This window comes from Natator depressus, chromosome 7 (genome assembly GCF_965152275.1).
Source record: "Natator depressus isolate rNatDep1 chromosome 7, rNatDep2.hap1, whole genome shotgun sequence".
NCBI classification, from domain to species: Eukaryota; Metazoa; Chordata; order Testudines; family Cheloniidae; genus Natator; species Natator depressus.
The window spans coordinates 75925521-75942890 of NC_134240.1; the positions used below are offsets into that span (position 1 = coordinate 75925521).

Sequence of the window (17370 nt, forward strand, 5' to 3'; positions counted from 1 at the left end):
CATATGAGTACTTCTGCTGAGTTCAGTGGAAGTACAAACATGCTTAAAGTTAAGAACAAGCTTAAATGTTTTGCAGAATCAGGTCAGAGTACTTAACAGTTGTGTAATACCAAGTGCCATGACAACAGAGACAAAGATATTAGGCAGGCTGCTTAGCAATTTAGTGAGGAATAGGAAAAAGAACAGCATGCATCATTATCATTGAACAGCAGTAATTCTCAAAACAAGAAATTGTTTTAAACATTGTTCATTTTGGTTTCTCATCATACAAGGTATTATCATTTATTAACCCCACTTTAAAAATAAAAAGTGGAAATATTTCCCTTCATGGAGATTAGAAACATTGAATCTGCTCTCTGTCTTGAATATGTGACAGTCCGTCCGCTCCCCCCCTTCCTAACATTTTAAACTGCAGCAACTAATGCAATTTTGTAGTAAGGCCGTTTTAAAATGCAAGCCAGGAATGTCGTTTCCTTGGTCTGACACAAAGGAATTTGCTTTATTTATGATTTATTTAATTTCTTCTTTGTGAATGCATAGATGCATTCTTCTTATTCTGCAGAATGAGCTAAATACAATTCACTTTACTCACACAAGCAGCCTCATTATATTCAATAAGATTACTCAGGTAAGGAAGCCAGATTTGGCCCATTATCGAATCCTTTATATAATACATTGGGAATGACTCTTTAAATCATTTAAAAATCAAACACAGCTTCATTTTTAACTGAATTAACTTACGCATTTAAAAAACAAACAAACAAAAAAGTCCCCTAAAACATCATCAGTATGTTACAATTAAAGGGCGGTATGCTGATATCTTTACACTGAATAGCACTTTCATCCACAAGAAGTCCCACTGACTTTAGAGGAGAAAGCGCCGATTCAGTGTGAGTGGTTGACAGAATCTATCCAACTGTGAAGAAGAGAAGTTGTAGTTTTCTTATTCTGAAAAGAAAAAAAGCAGCCTATCCACCTGCTATGATTTAGATAGAAGTTAAACATTTTTGGTTCCGCAAGTTGCAAAAATTAGTGAGTAAAGCCCGTTCTGTCATTCTGAGGTTATGTGATCCTGGTGTATTATTTCTGACCCTATCCTCTACTGCCAGAAGCCCTTCTCCTGAGTAGCCATTAACATCTTACTAGCAGGAGGTATTCAAAGTAAGGTAGGTTATCCATTAAGCTTAATCTTCCACAGCTCTATAGCTCAAACGTACAATTGCCCAAACATACAGTATATACAGTATACCCGGACTACATGTATGGAGACATGATAGCTAGCTATCCACTAAACAAGATAAAATGTCAAATTAGTCCTCAATTTAATGAGCTTTAATATGTAATATTTTCTTTTGAAAGATCAAATTATCCAAGGGAAAAATAATATCACTATAAACTTAATATAAAACACACAAAATGACAGAGATCACACTAAACAAAATCAATGGCAGTTTCTGTACTAAATTTTTTAAAAAGGGGGTTTTGTACAAAGGATATTCATACACTATTATTTCCAGTCAAAAATAGAGTATATTTCAATATCCCTGTCAAAAGACTGAAAGCTTAGCTAAAAATACTCTCTTAAATAGGGTTTATCTCTCATTAAAAGCTGGCTTTGGCAAGCAGGCTAAGAGTCACTGTTCTTTATTTATATCCATTTGTACATTTCTTTAATATTTGTTTATATCTTTAGACATCCTTTAATTCGAATATGAACATTTCTCATTAATTTACTTCTGTTTTGTAATCTCACCTTTTCTTGTCTTGGATAGCAGAGTATTTCTAGGAAATGAAGAAGGATGGCCACAAAAACAGTATGAGTTCATAAATTTCTCTTTTAAAACTAGGACACAGATATTGTATTTGCTAAGTAATTGGACAATATTAAATCTGTGTGCATGTAGTATGAATGTACATATACAGGAATGTATGTTACAAAATGAATTTTATTTTGTTAATGTTGAAGTTACTAATAATATATATTCCTTAGCACAACACAGCTTCAAAGGTCAATTTTTATTTTATTGTTTTAATAATGTTTGAGTTGTTTTGTTTAACCTTTTAAGTGATGAGATCTGAAGGTTTATAGTTTGCTCCTTGTATGCGGTCACTAGCAAAGCAATAGGTTATATATTGATCATACGAACTTGTGCAATTAAGTAATGGATACAAGGTCTCACCTTTTTAAGAACTTAATCAGGACTTAATCTCCTTGATGTCCTTCAGTCAATTAACCCTCTTGCTTTGCTATATAAAGCTCGAGGACTTTATTTTCCCCTCCAGTATAAAGCCTAAGCCCCTTAACTTTACGGGCCAGGACTTCTGCCTAGGGAAGATGGGCTAATGAGGACAACTGCAATCCCACGGCAACAATCCAATCAGAGAATCACAAGCCCAGCAACAGCACAATAGCAATTTGTCTCAACAATACTGCTAACATTTTAAGAGAAGAAAACCATCCTATAAAAAAAACGCTATATGCACAGTGCTAGGGTGAAATACTGACCCCCTGAGAGTTTTGCCATTGACCGCAACTAGGGACAGGATTTCACCCCAGACTCTTAGGAACTGGTCGAAAGCCCATTGTTCCAAAGGACACTCAGTGACTTCAGTGGGATTTTGGATCTGGCCTTTAACAAACATAGAATTTTATATTCAATTTTGTTTCAATTCCCCCTACTCTTGCCTCCTTATTACTACTAGTGGAGTCTGTCCAAAGTACTAGAACTCCATTATGATCTGGGGTTACTTGGAACTAGCTGCTGTGAAACTAAGTAAACAACGTACTTGAACCAGTTAGTCTGAATACATATTGAAAAATGTCCTTTGTTCAATGCTCACTTTTCAATTTCTAGCCACTCTCCAATATTTTCTTTACTTCTGTCATCCTCATCTTTTTTTCAAATTAATTTTTTTAAAATAGTGCCAGCTTTAATTATGCTTTTTGTTTTCTTGTTCTGAGGTGAAAGGGGAGCGGTGAACAGCTCTTTTGGAAGCAGGTGGCTGGCTATTTGATGTTGACTGTAACATTTGAATAGCTCTAATGCAAAGCTTGTTTGGTTACAGCATCTCTGGGTTTTTGACCCAAGGCAGATTGTGCATGTGGCCTTTCAAGCTGAATTTATTGTATCTGTTCAGTGTTTATTCTAACTGGACCTATGAAATGGGAGATTCGACCAGAATCCCAAGAGTTTAGCTTCAAGAAGTATAACAGACATATAGGTCAACAATTTGATATGTACAAAATTATTATGAACTGTTGTGCATTTAGCTGTTTTGGGTCAAATGCATGCAATTCAGATGTCAGGCATATGATCATATTACTAATTATGGCAGGTATTTTGTAAGTTAGATAAACAGAAGTAATTTTAAAGCATTTAATTTAAAAACTCTTTTACAATTCTGAATATTCCTATTTGGTTTCCTCTGAAGTTTAAATAATATGACCAACTATCTTCAAAACAACCTTTATCCAATCATAGAATATCAGAGTTGGAAGGGACCTCAGGAGATCATCTAGTCCAACCCCCTGCTCAAAGCAGGACCAATCTCCAATTTTTTTTTGCTCCAAATCCCTAAATGGCCCCCTCAAGGATTGAACTTGCAACCCTGGGTTTAGCAGACCAATGCTCAAACCACTAAGCTATCCCTCCCCCAAAGGCTAGTTACACCAAAATAAGATGAGTCTCAACAAAAGCAAATTGTACATATTCTTAATACACAATGCTATAATTACAGTTGACAGCATGCACGTTCTTTTACTTTAATAAAATAAATGTAAAATAAAATCAACACCACACCACTTTATCGCCACCTGCACTATGGCAACATGCCAGCAAAAATGTTACTGAGCTCTGTAGATGTGGCCAACAGATCATATCTAAATGTACTATAGAAGCACTGGACAGTTACATAGCAGACAAAGTATAAATTATGTACATTACTTCTTTTATAGTAATAACATAGTAAAACTAAGAATGGAACATAAACCTATTTACTGCCTAATGTAAATTTTACAAATATAACAAGAAAGTAACACTTAGCACCTGTCTTTTTTAAGAGGATCCTAAAATGTACAAGTATTATCCCTATTTTAGAGATAAAAAACAGAGGTTAAGTAACTGGCCAAAGATCAAGCCAGTGGAAGAGTCTAGAACAAAACTCCTGACTCCCAGTTTGTTGCTTTAACCACTACATATTGTTTCCTCTCTATTTTCATATTATTATACCGTACTGCACACAGTGTGCTAGACATTTATGATGTCCTTTTTTCTTGTAACCAGGCATTTTGGAACTAAGAAGAATATGGACAGGAAAAGGAAGAACACAATATTTAAGAATTTTGAACAAAAACCATACTCTTTCTTAATAATTATAGAAAGTACTGGTTGCTCTTCAGGGTGTCCTACTTAGATTCTTTTATTGTGTTCCCACTGTCATAAGAGATGTTTTCCTCTCAACATCCTTTTAATCTTTTCAGACTAGTAGAAAAACAGCAGTCGTTAGTTATCAGAATTTTGATGTGTAACAGCTTCAAAGTGATGGTGTTTTCAAATTAAATCAAGTGATGGGAAAAAGTAGGACTTCAGTTTTGAATGCACTTATGGATTCTCCTTGAAGATGTTTTGTTTGCTTAGGTGGTAAAATATATAAAGGGAAGTCTTTTCCCCCCCACTTCTTTTTAATTGGTATTTTGAAGGCATATGCCAATATCCAAATAAGGGATATTTTAACTTTTCAGAGTCCTGTCCAGGAGAGAGCAGCCTTTGTTGGCCCACAGTGGTTCTCCAGAACGCTTTACCTAGACATCCTGGCCAAAAAGGCTATTCTGAGGGACGTTTACTCAGCAGTACAGCAAAATGCTTTATTTACTTACACATGCGCATGCACACACTTTTATCTTAGGCTTTGTCTACACTACCATTTTTGTCGGTAAAACTTTTATTGCTCGGGGTGTGACCGACACAAATTTCACCGATGAAAGTGGTAATGTGGACAGAGGCTCTCCTGCTGACATAGCTAATGCCTCTCGTTGGGGGTAATTTAATTATGCCGGCAGGAGAGCTCTCTTCTGCCAGCAAAGAGTGGCTACATGGGAGACCTTACAGCGGCATAGCTGTAGTGGTACAGCTGTGCCGCTGTAAGGTCTGTATTGGAGAGCCATATGCTGGCTAGTGCCTGTATTCCTCTCCTCATATGGGGTTCATTCCAGTCTTTAGACACTTCTCTGTGCTGCACGGTCTAGGCAGAAATGTAATTTTAGATACTTTTCCCATCAACTTTCCTACAACCTAGGAAGAGAAATGTCACTTTCTACACCAGGAATGAGTATATGATTACTTGCATGACTCACTTAGTCCTCAAACATACTGAAAAAAGGGTTACCACATAAATCCTAAGATTTATTAGACCTGAGCATCAAGAGCACAGGATGATAGGAAGCTGGACATGTCAAATGTTCTGAAACATTAAACATTATCCTACTGACTGAAGAATGGGAGGTCACTAAAGCTTCGGAAATAGTCATATTAGTGCCCAATAGGAGAGGTGATAAGGCTATACATAAATAAAAGGCAGACAATGTGAGGTATAAAACAAATGGATAAACATGTCTATGTATAAAACATACCTTAAGCTATAAAATAATTCCAAGGGTCTTAGTATTACAACCAACAAATGTGTTAAAAATTATACACAATGGGCCACAATCAACTCAATGATATCCATGCACTTCATTGATATTAGGCCACTATAATTTGACCTCAGTCTGTGACAAGACTACAAGTGGGTCTGCTGCATATAGAACAGCTTCTGTTTTACAGAAGGTTCTCCAGGAGCATCAGAAATCTTCATTAAAATGAGATAAGTCTGGGTGCAATGAAAGGGACACATTGTCAGAGGATGACTGCCAAGTTAACTGAGAGTGATTTTGTTATCTGAAGGTGGTCAGTGACGTAGGGCTATCCAGTGTCCTGAGGTTAAAAATTGTCTCAGAGTGAATCAACATGCTGAATAAAGTGAATTTCTATATACTGAATCTCTAACTACCACCACTTCCACCACCAAAAAGTCCACTAAAAGTAAGACATCTGTTAAATATAACAGAGGGTGCAGCATAGAGTAAGATGTAGTTTTAATGCTGTCTGTAAGGACAAAAACTCTTGAAAGTTCATTTGTTATACAGACAATGCAGAGAAACTACACTGAACCTGAACTGTAAGGTTGACATCAAAAATTGCAGTAACTTGTTTTTTGATGTTCCTGATTTTGTGAACTCAAAATGAAATTCAGTCTTAGAAATTTTTGTTCTTGTTATTTGTCATTTTTAAATAACTTCAAAGGGGAAAATGGATGAAGTTTGAAAAAGCTCATCTAACTTTTTGATCTGTTCTATTTTATGACTTACTCCTTGAAATCATATTTTGATTTAAAAAAAAAACAGACAGATTCAAGATATCTTTAGGAACCAATCAGTGACAGAAATAAAAGAGAAAATCACAGCATAAACAACATTAATGAAGAAACAGACTATTCTATAAATAGCCACACTGTATATCTAAATCCACCATGCACGGAGATCCATGAAATGGAAAGTATTGAAGTTTTGGGGCCAGATTCTTTCCCATGATCCAGCTCTGGCAGCACAAATGGGCCAGACAGTAGCCACATGTGGCTAGTAGACAGCTTCCCCAAGGAGGCAAAAGGAGTGCAATCTCCACTGAGATAAAGCCAGCATGGCCAATTCCAACAATACTATCAACCCAGTCCTGGCACAGGTGGTGTGCTGGTGTGTGGTTGGAACACCAATAAACTCTGCCAACTCTCAGCAGAGAGTTGAAGACAGTTGCTACCTGGAGAAAGTTAGAACAGCCTAAGTCAGGGCCACAGCTGAAACTGTGCAGGACAGACAATCAGGGAGTCATAACCAATTTCATGAGAGACGACCCTTTATCTATAGTAAAAATCTTACCATATAAGTGCAAAGCATGGTCATATTCTGAATTTGTAGCATGTGGATGTTCTGGTCTATAAACCCTTTACTTTTTCACGCTATGGATGACTGTATCAAAATGGAACTTTTGGTCAATCCAAATGTAGGGATACCATACACTTAATTGCCCACAAATGTGCATAATTCCGCAAAGTATGCAAATCCCTGAACTAAGATTGGTACTAGTTGCCATCAGCCTATCAGAGTGCAGGGATTTGTATGATCACTGTAAGCATATTTTAAAAATATAATAATTATGCAAATTCCTCTACTTTGGCTGCTAGAAATCCTTTGGCTGCACTCAAAATTCAGCATGCACAATGCCGCCTCATTTCTGACTCCCCTTTCCACTCTGTCATTCCAGCTCAGCTCAGATACCTAATGAAATCTCAGTTAAATGTGGAGGGCACATGGGAGGGGCATTGAAGAGGGCCTAAAGACTTCCCAGTAGCAAAGGATTTACAGTATCCAAACAGAGTGTTTAGAAGAGGAAGAACACATTTAATTAAACCCACAACCTGAAGGTACTTCCTTCCCACTGTGCTCAGAATTTCCATACAGCATCTGAAGCATAGATATATTATACCTATCCTCTATTTACATACATACGCTTAAGTGATGTTAGAAAAAACAAAGGTGACTAAAATATGAATTACTGATTTGAGGTTTTCCTCCCAATAAGCAGTATAAATTACCACCTCTGGGATTTTCAGAATTTACAAACCTCAGATAGAGGATTGCATGTTTAAGAGCAAGGTCACGTTCAGTATGAGTAAATTGGTGTCTTTTCATGGATTTCAATGGACTAGTACATGGCATCTGCAAGTCCCTCATGTTTTTATTTCATGCAAAGGATGACACACACACTTCTTCTGACTATCATATTGGGCTTTATGCACACTACCGGCCCCTACTGGATGAAACATAAGATTTGCATAAGAGCATCCTGGTCTCCATAGTGGCAGGCCTAGAGAAGACATAAGTCTTAATACTACTGACTGAGAGTCTTCCCTGAGCTCAAGGTGATAGGCAGCCTGGATTGGGAGTGGCTGCTGGCAAATTCCTGGGGGCATTTTTGAAGCATCACAAACAAAGGCTCTAAATGTAGCTTTTAAATCCTCAGTATGGTAGCCATGAGGGAATGTCTAGGACTCTTGCTGTCACACTTTCTCCTTTTCACACCTATTTATAATCACTCCCCTTTCCATTTCCCCTTTGCCCTTTTGCTGTCTCAAATGGCCAGTTCAAAATGACTAGTTCAGCAAAGCATTGCACTACAAGAGATTTGCAGGAGCAGGGGATATAAAGTGAATTTTAGATCTGTTTAAAAATGGAGAACTCAGTATCACACAAACAATAGCTATCTTGTCCACTGTGGCATCACAATTCATACGCTTACCATAGAGTACTAAAAATAATCAGGGATCCTACAGTGTAAATCATACATTTTTGTTTCCATGAGTAAACAAAGTATTATAGAGAACCAGATTCAGATACCATTACTCAGAGTGAGTAGTACTTTCTTCTGTGAGTAGTTCCATTAGTTTCAATGGGATAGCTACAGAGTAGGGTATACACTACATAGAGTTAAGTTATTAGACTCTGACTCAGAGACTCTTACTTTGACTGCAGTTGAAATTAGCTTTGAGGGACTACCTATGAGCATTGGGTACCCATTTTAAACAAATCCTTTCTATCTTGACCATCTCGCTTTACTTATGGGGTAATTTTCAATGAAGGATTAAAAAGAATTTTAAATACTAAAAATAAGATTTAAATTTGATACATAATCCATTACGGTATAACAAGTAATACAACTGTATCTTTCTACAGCCAAATGAACTAAATACGTTTGAACAAAAGTATTGGAAGAACAGCACAACATTTAGCTAAAATAAATGAAATAATGTAAAACAGACAAAATTAAAATGCTATTGCAATACTTCTCAAAATGATTTCCAAAGATTCCTTTCAGTCTACGATACAATATACTGTGTCAGGTGGTACTATATATACTGTATCTTCATACAATGACAAGGACAAAAATAAGAGTTACTCGAGGCACTGAACAGCAATTATTTAGGTGATCATGTACATTTCTATGAACTCCAGGGTCCCCTTGAGCGCAACAGTGCATGCTAGAAATGTGTGACACTATTAAATTATGTTTGGCAGATATTTTGTATATGCAGAACCAGATATTTTTTGAGAGTCATCCAAATTTATTTGGTGTGAAATTTTATAGTTTCTCTATAAACAGGGGTTACAAACACTGGTTTCTAAAGCAAAATTGGTGAACTTCATCTTACTTGGCAAAACTGGATTTGTATAAATGCACGCCAGCAAGCATTTTCTCTTTAAGCATCAAAAAGAGCTTCCAACAAAAAGAGTTTTCCACCTGACTATATTATTTTTCATTTGAATTAATAACATACCAAAATAATATTTTATTACTCTTTAAATTAATTTATGCACATTTCATTTCAAAACACAAAGTGATTTCAAGCTATCTATTACAGGATAAATGTAGTGAGCAATCTGGAGATTATCAACTAGCCACCTTCCCAAACACTGATTGGCAGCTTGATGCATTAGAAAGATTTACAGTATTTGCCATGTGATTCTTAATATTCTGACAAGAACTCTAGGCCTGATTTGCATAATTATTGAACACCCATGACTCCAACTGAAGTCAATAGGTGTTATTGATGCTCAAAACCTATGAAAAACAGGCCCTCTTTTTTTAAGGTTTCATCCGAAAGACCAACACACATTAACTGGGTCTAATTCAATTTCTGTCTTTTGGATGGATGGAATGCTGACTTATCTTTAAGCAGGATTTCTAGGGAATCTAGACGTTTCAAGCACAAAGCTTAGACCTCTAAAACAACTACGTTGCAGAAAAAACTAAACCACAAACACCAAAAAATTAGTGGATAACTATTTTGGAATCCCACAAAAAAGAGTGTGTATCAGGGAGAATTTCTTCATGTTGTTCTCAAAGTCTTGCATGCAGCTCAAGAGAACTCACAAACATCTAAGTCTATATACTAAGCATTATTCTGTGGAATTTCTGCAACATCCAATAGGTCACCAACCTTAGAGGCATTCTAAGCCTGATCTGGATCTTTTGGACCAGTACAACATCACTCTGGACAAGGTGTAGTGATTTACACCATACCCTCACACCCCATCCAGTTCAATTCACAGTTCATTTCAAAAGTATCTTAAAATACATCCACGTCGTTTCCATCCCAAAAGCAAGGTAACAATTTGGAGTTTATGCCACCCAGAGAATACAGTCATTATTATTGTTTTCGCAATTTGCAAGTCACATTCATCACCACTTAACAGTAAAACTGGCTCTTCAGCTCATTTTAAAATCTGTAAATTTCACAGATGCTACTCTTTAACAAGGGTTTGACCAGTTATTGAACAATTTCTAAGGGTGGTAGCAACATAAACTTTAGTGAATGAGGGAAACTGCACCAAAGGAATTTGGCTTATAGAATCATAGAACTGGAAGGGACCTTGAGAGGTCATCTAGTCCAGTCCCCTGCACTCATGGCAGGACTAAGTATTATCCTCAAAAGCTTCAAACTCAGGCCATTTCATACTACGAAAATACCAATGCTTTACATTCTGGCACATGGCATGACACTTTAAAAGTTATACAAAACTTATTTTCAAATGTTTTTCTATGCTTGTTCAACTATAGGATGTTTTCATTTTGCTTAAAAGAATACTTTGTTACCCAAGTTTTTTTTTTTTTGGGGGGGGGGGGAATTTCTCCACGGGGAAAAAAGAAAAAAGACAAGGGGACAAATCCTCATCTGATTCAAATCAGTATAGTCTCATGGACTTAAATGAAGATAGGCTGATTTACATCAGCTGATGATGTGTCCCAGAGTGCCATTTTAACAATCTTTCTACAATGTGAAGATCACTTATTTGACAGGTCATAAACTTCCCGCTACTGCTAACATATATAGTATATGTGTACATACACGCTGTGTCCAATGTGAGACCACTATTTACATAACAATCAACACTTGTGCACAGTGACACAGACAACCATTGGGCCTAGGAGTTGAGAAGCAAAAAAAAAAAAAAGATAGGAAGGAGAAGAAGTGGAGGATTTAAACTTGTAGAGCCCAGAAATGTAAATTCACAAAAGCTGGACAAACTCATTTTCTTTGTTTAACAGATGGATGTAGAAGTTAAAATTAACTAGGACAACCTTAATTAATGCAGCTAGCTATTGTGCATTCTTTCAAGGGCTGTTGTGAGAGGAGCAATTGTTTTTATAAGCTGAATTGGAAAAAAACAAAACAAAAGCCACACAATAAGAATTCAGCATTACTTATAAATACACATTAAGAGGAAACAAATGAAAATAAGTTTTCCTTTGACAGCCCAGTTGTGCTCAGCTTTGTGGGTGCATAACTTTAAGCACATTAATAGTCTTGGTGAAATTAACAGGAATACTCACATGCTTAAACACTTTACTGAATCAGGGCCCAATGGGAAGGCACCAGCAGGCCTCCCTCTTATGACCCGTGAAGGAGATGGGCAAAACTGAATAACTTACACTCACCTAGACACAAGGGCCGGGCAAGAACAGTGCTGCTATCCACTCCAAAAGGGGATGAACACTAGTCAAGCTCCCTCTACACCAATCAGTGAGGGGAGTATTTCCTGTATCCTCTACAAAGGTGGCACAAAGTCTCCCAGAGTTACAGAGCTGTTCCTAGAAACCCAGTAGCCCTCTTAGTTACCTGCCAAGACCTGTTTCATGTTCTGTACAGTATATGCCTCTGACACAGTTTCCCTGGGTACAGGTGGAGGTCAAAATTAAGGGCATGATCCAAAGCCCACTGAAGTCTATGGAAAGACACATTGATTTCAATGAGTATTTGATTGGACTCTAAACTCTAGATTCACTTTTTCTTTGCCACAGGGCAATTGGTTATGTTCACAGATCTGCTTCATATTTTGAGCCATAACATTGATTTTATTTACCCTGACATGTGAGGATTCCAGTATTGTCAATCTCAGATGTTCAAAAATAATGAGACACAAAGTAAGTGAGGTAATATCTTTTACTGGACCAACTTCTGTTGGTGAGAGAGACAAGCTTTCAAGCTTTATACAGAACTCTTCTTCAGGTCTGGGAAACTTACTCAGAATGTCACAGCTAAATACAGGATGGAACAGATTGTTTAGCATACAAAAATAATAAGTCAGATCCTGAATATCAGGAGATTGTCTTAAAATCAAGTGTTTAATAATAAAATAAAATTTTGATTATGTTTATTATCCTTGTGATTTTTTGCCTCTTTAGGCCCTTTTTCAAGCTTTTCTTCACAACCATTAGGCCTTGTCTACATGGAGAAATTGCACCAGTTTAACATAAATCAATTTTTAAACTGATATAATTAAACCAGTGCAAATCCATGCAATGGTACTCTTTTCAGTTTAAGAGTGGTTTATTGTGGTTTACTTAAACCTGTTCCCAATTGATTAATGCTAAACCGAAAAAAAAAGCCACTTCCACTGAAATTAAGAGTGTCCACACAGAGGTTTACAGTAGGTTTAACTAAATTCATTTAAATGTATACCTTAAGTTATACCAGTGCAACTTTCTCATATAGACCATTTTAAAATATATATATTTATGACAGCTGAGATTCCCTTATGTCCAGGAGCTGGGCTTTATGTAAACATCAGATATCATGAGACTCATGGTAAAATTGCCAGGGTAACACTGGAATCCACAACATGCAGGATGGGATGACATCAGTTTTTAAGATATCACAAATGGCAGCACGATGGCCTTCAAATGTAAACACACTATTCTGAGTTCCCATGGAACCAACTAGCTCCTGAATATTACATACAAATAAAAACCACTTCCACCTTGCTGAATATTGTATAAAACATAAAACATTCAGCATGCACTTAGACTTACATTGTTCTTCTACAATATATTATAATTAAACAAGGGGCTTCTGCCTTTATTGAGGGCTAACACTGAAGAGAGCATTTAAATCCTTCCTAGATGCTGGCATACGGGAAACAATTGCTAGTTTTCACAGCCAAAATTGTGCATGACCTAGGGCAACCTTGTCAGAAACAGAACAGTCAGATAATTAAATCAACTGTTATTCTTAAAAGGTGTTCCAATCTTTTTTGTTAGTTATCATTTAAGGGTAAAATTTGCCCTGATGTACTTGGGCATTCAAGTAAGCAAGGACATTGCATATCCATCCAAAGTCAGAATCTCGCCCCAATTTTGAAATACATTCGAACAGAGTAAACAGTGAAATTTGTATATCGGTCTACAGATACATCTCTCTTATTTTCTGGTACAATTTCTTTATCTTGCTATGCCATGAATAAGAAACAATTAACAGCTGAATATTCATAAGTGCATACTATAAATTTAGGTGTGCAAATACAAGTGAGGATTCACATGCATGCACAATTATAATGTCTTCATTCTGTCATTTAAACCCATGATAGTTTTAAACATGTAACCTTCACATTATTGTTATACACGATTTTAAATTCCCTTTAGCCATGCTTGCATATCATGGTAATGTGATTAATTTATATATAAAATGAGTGCACACCTTCTGCATCATCACTGCAGTCAACTATGTCTTCATTTGCATGCTTAAAATAGACACATGCTAATGCGCGCACATACTTTTGAAGATTTGATCCTACAACTTAACTGACTGAACATCACCAACAAGTTATTTGTCTGATATGTTTTTAGAGAAAATCTTGACAGAAATTTTAGTACATGGTAGAATGCCAAATAATTGAGAAGCTGTGAAACTTCTTCCTCAGATTACAATCTTAACATTACACACAAATGACTATCCAAATGACAGGGGTTGGTATCATCAGTTTGTAGAGACTTTGTGCTCTCACAGGCCTGACTTTCAAACCATCTCATGCCTCAGTCTCCTTACTGTGTAAATTATCTAGGGATATTAGCATTCACTGGTGTTTCAATACGATTGGAAGACCCTAGAGGATATTTGCGTATATTGCTCAAGTAAAGGGTTAGTGTTGTGCAACATCATGTGACTATAAAAAAATCTGAGTATTGTGGGTAGTGCAGAGGTACATAAAGAAGTGACTCAGAACTCATAGTGGAAATAATGGTTATTCTAAATATTCCCCCCACCCCACCCCAGAAGTGCAAAACAACTAGAATGTAATAGTTTATGCCTGGTGTATGATGGGCAGAATGGTGTCCTTTTTGTGAGTAAACTGATACACCTGCACATGCACAAATTTTCTTTCCCACTTTCTATAGTCAGTGACAGGGTTACTGCTTTTTCTTCATTCTCCTAATAAACTTAGTATGTCTTGAATCATACTGCTAAGAAAGAATTCCAAATTGATCACCAATCTCCAGCGTAACAGGAAGAAAACCCATTGTTGTTGTGAAACCTCTATGTTCTATTTGTTCTATTCTATGAAGAAACAAGATACTGAAAAATCCATGCATTTACAATAAATAGATTGATATTTATCCAGGTCCCACTCTGGTTGCTAAGAGATTTCCCTTCTACAGCATTGTGTTGTATAAACAGTAAAGCATTTTTGTCCACAAAGCAATTGTCTGAGATCTCTGAATCAAGAGGCTATTATTGCCACATCTCTTCCACATTTTGCCAATAAGTAAATATAAATGAGCACAAAGACAAAGACAGCATATATATATGGTTATGTGTGCTATTGTTAAACGTAAGCCTATTATAGATAATATTGGCTCTCTAAATTATGAACAGAGTTAAATGTGATACTATACATTTTAACTCACAACTCAAACGAAAATGCCTGGTGGTAGGCCAGATCCTTAAATGTGCATTGTTGTGTACATTTTCAGCTGAAAAATGATAGCTACAATGCTACAGACCTGCATATAACCATAAAATCAGACAAGAAAAAATATTACATATTCAGACCAATTTTGATGTGAAATCTGTCCCAAAGGCAATATCCAAATTTTGTGCTTTCATTTATACTGGAAAACATACTGAGGAGACTTTTACATGTATATTTAAATGGAAAAGATATCTATAGTTAATATGCTGCAGTACACTCACTGCAGCCATCTAAACACAGCCTTCTAATGTGTTCACTAGAACAGAAGACAGTGGGTTTCTTAGTGCTTCTCATTAAGTTTAACACTGCCATTTCAGAAAAAAAGAGAAAAGGCAAGAAAATCTTGACTGTTACCCATCCAAAAGCTGCACATATGTTAAAGCAAATCTACATGCCTTTCAGGAAGCACATGCATGGCTGCTTAGAGCACACTAAGATTATCTATCCCTTAGGGAATTTCACAAAGACACACAAAAATTCTAAAAACGACACTTCTGAGTTCAGACCATGGGCTTTTGGGCAATTTTTACTAATTGCAACCGATGACTAAGAAATCACTACAGGACCTTATCTAAATGGGCTAGTACACAAAGTGTCATTTTTTAAGGACATATCCACACAGCACTCATAGAGATACCTTCATCTATCATCATGCCACTATCCTCAACTGTTCTGTTTTATACTTTGATAAAAATAAAAAAGGACCACTATTAGATTCAAATCTTAATTGAACAATGATCAGCCTAGTGTACTGAATTTTTCAGGTCTCAGTGTATCATAGATTATCTGCATCCAGGATAATTACACAGCAGAGAAAAACAAGGCTCTATGATCACAATCACATTTTAACCTAACAAAATCAAGTTACTAACAACAAATTATTGTGGTTTGATTTTCCAATATAATTTGCCTTCAGGAAAAAGGAAAAACAACAAAACATCTCAATTCTGTGACATTATTCTCAAAATGGATGTTTTAAGAGCCAAGCATGTGACATAGTCCCAACACAAAGAAAAATCTACCCTCACACACATTCACAGTAAGTATGTATACATAGTCTAAACTATTTATTCTGTCAGTTAAACCGGTGACAGTGTTATACATGTAACCTTCACATTACTGTTATACACTATTTTAAACTCACTTATAGCCATGCTTGCATATCATGGTAATGTGATTGATTTATATGTGAAATGAGTGCACACCTTCTGCATCATCACTGCAATCAACTAACAGCCGATTAAAAATTCAATTGCTTTGCAAACCCCACAGTTCTGGTTTGCAATGTTATTTTACAATCTTAACCAATTATTCAGACAGCTACCAAGTTACATACAAGAATGATCTCTGATAGCTCATTTGCAATGTAAGAAAACTGAAACAAAGGAATGCTTGGCAGAATTTGGTACAAATCTATATACCTTTCTCTTCCGATCCCGGGATCTTTTCCTGTGTTTTCTTTTTTTCTCATTTTCTTCATCAGCATTGATTTCTAAATCCCTGTTTTTCTTTAGTTGTGAGGCTGCATGAGCCATAATGCACTAAAAATCCTTCTCAACAATGACTCCTTGTAAAAGGTGATATCCTCAGGCACCTTAACCAGCCCTTTCAGCAAATGTTCCAATGACTGGAAGGATATCTTAGATCAGAGCCAGGATCACATTCAGAATCCAAAGATCTTGCAGAAGCTAGTAGGCACTACAAAAATGCATATTTGCATATTTCTTTCTATACCTTTCTGTACCTGAACCTTTATAAAGCAGTGCAGCCATCATAATGCATTTAACGTAATGAAAAAGACAGCTGGGACAGAGAAAGCTGTATTATGGCTGTATCCCCTGCCACCAGCTGGAAGTGTCTAAGTGATTCCACTGAAAGGGGAATGCTGAAAAGGAGGGTTTTATATTAAAAAAATTCCAGAACAACAACATATGCTGCATTATATTTTTTTTACCAATTTTTAAATTTATTTTAAAAACCTATCCAAAAAAAAGGAAAGTTCATTATCTATACTTCCCAGCTACTATTGCATGGTAAGTCACTTAACCTACAATGAAATGGAGCAGCTCCTACTTTAGAGTAACTGCTGATGGTGACAAAAATAAAATAAAAATTTCATTTTACCATGGAGACCCTGACTGCATTATGTACAAAACAATGCATGCATTGCCATATCTTCACAGTGTGTCCTTTATACTGATTTTTCAATCCCACTGCATTTTGTGGGAGAGGATTACAGAAAGCCCTGTTGTCTTTTTTTTTTAAAACCATACTTATTACAACGCATCATACAGATAGAAAGATGTGATCATGCTAGTGTGTGAAACAGGCATTTAATTCATAGGGGGTTTCCTGGCACCATTCTCTTACGTGGTCAAAAAAGGGGAATCTGTGTTACTAGCACTATCTACATGTACTTAGAACTGTAGTGTTAAGCTTTTATGTCAAGGCTCGCTTCAACCACCTTACAA

General features: G+C 36.3%; 1 protein-coding gene across 7 annotated transcripts in view; it reads right to left on the minus strand.

Annotated features, from left to right (window-relative positions):
- ANK3 (ankyrin 3) overlaps positions 1-16746 on the minus strand; it is a 288028-nt gene extending 271282 nt beyond the window's left edge. For 4 of the 7 annotated variants that reach the window (XM_074958837.1, XM_074958836.1, XM_074958835.1 and 1 more), the window contains exon 1: positions 16321-16736. In XM_074958837.1, the coding sequence (XP_074814938.1) occupies positions 16321-16434 (114 nt within the window). In that variant the 5' untranslated portion in view covers positions 16435-16736. Of the gene's footprint in view, positions 1-16320 lie in introns of all 7 variants that reach the window. The other 3 variants (XM_074958832.1, XM_074958833.1, XM_074958838.1) reach the window with 3 other exon arrangements.
- Positions 16747-17370: the final 624 nt, after the last annotated feature.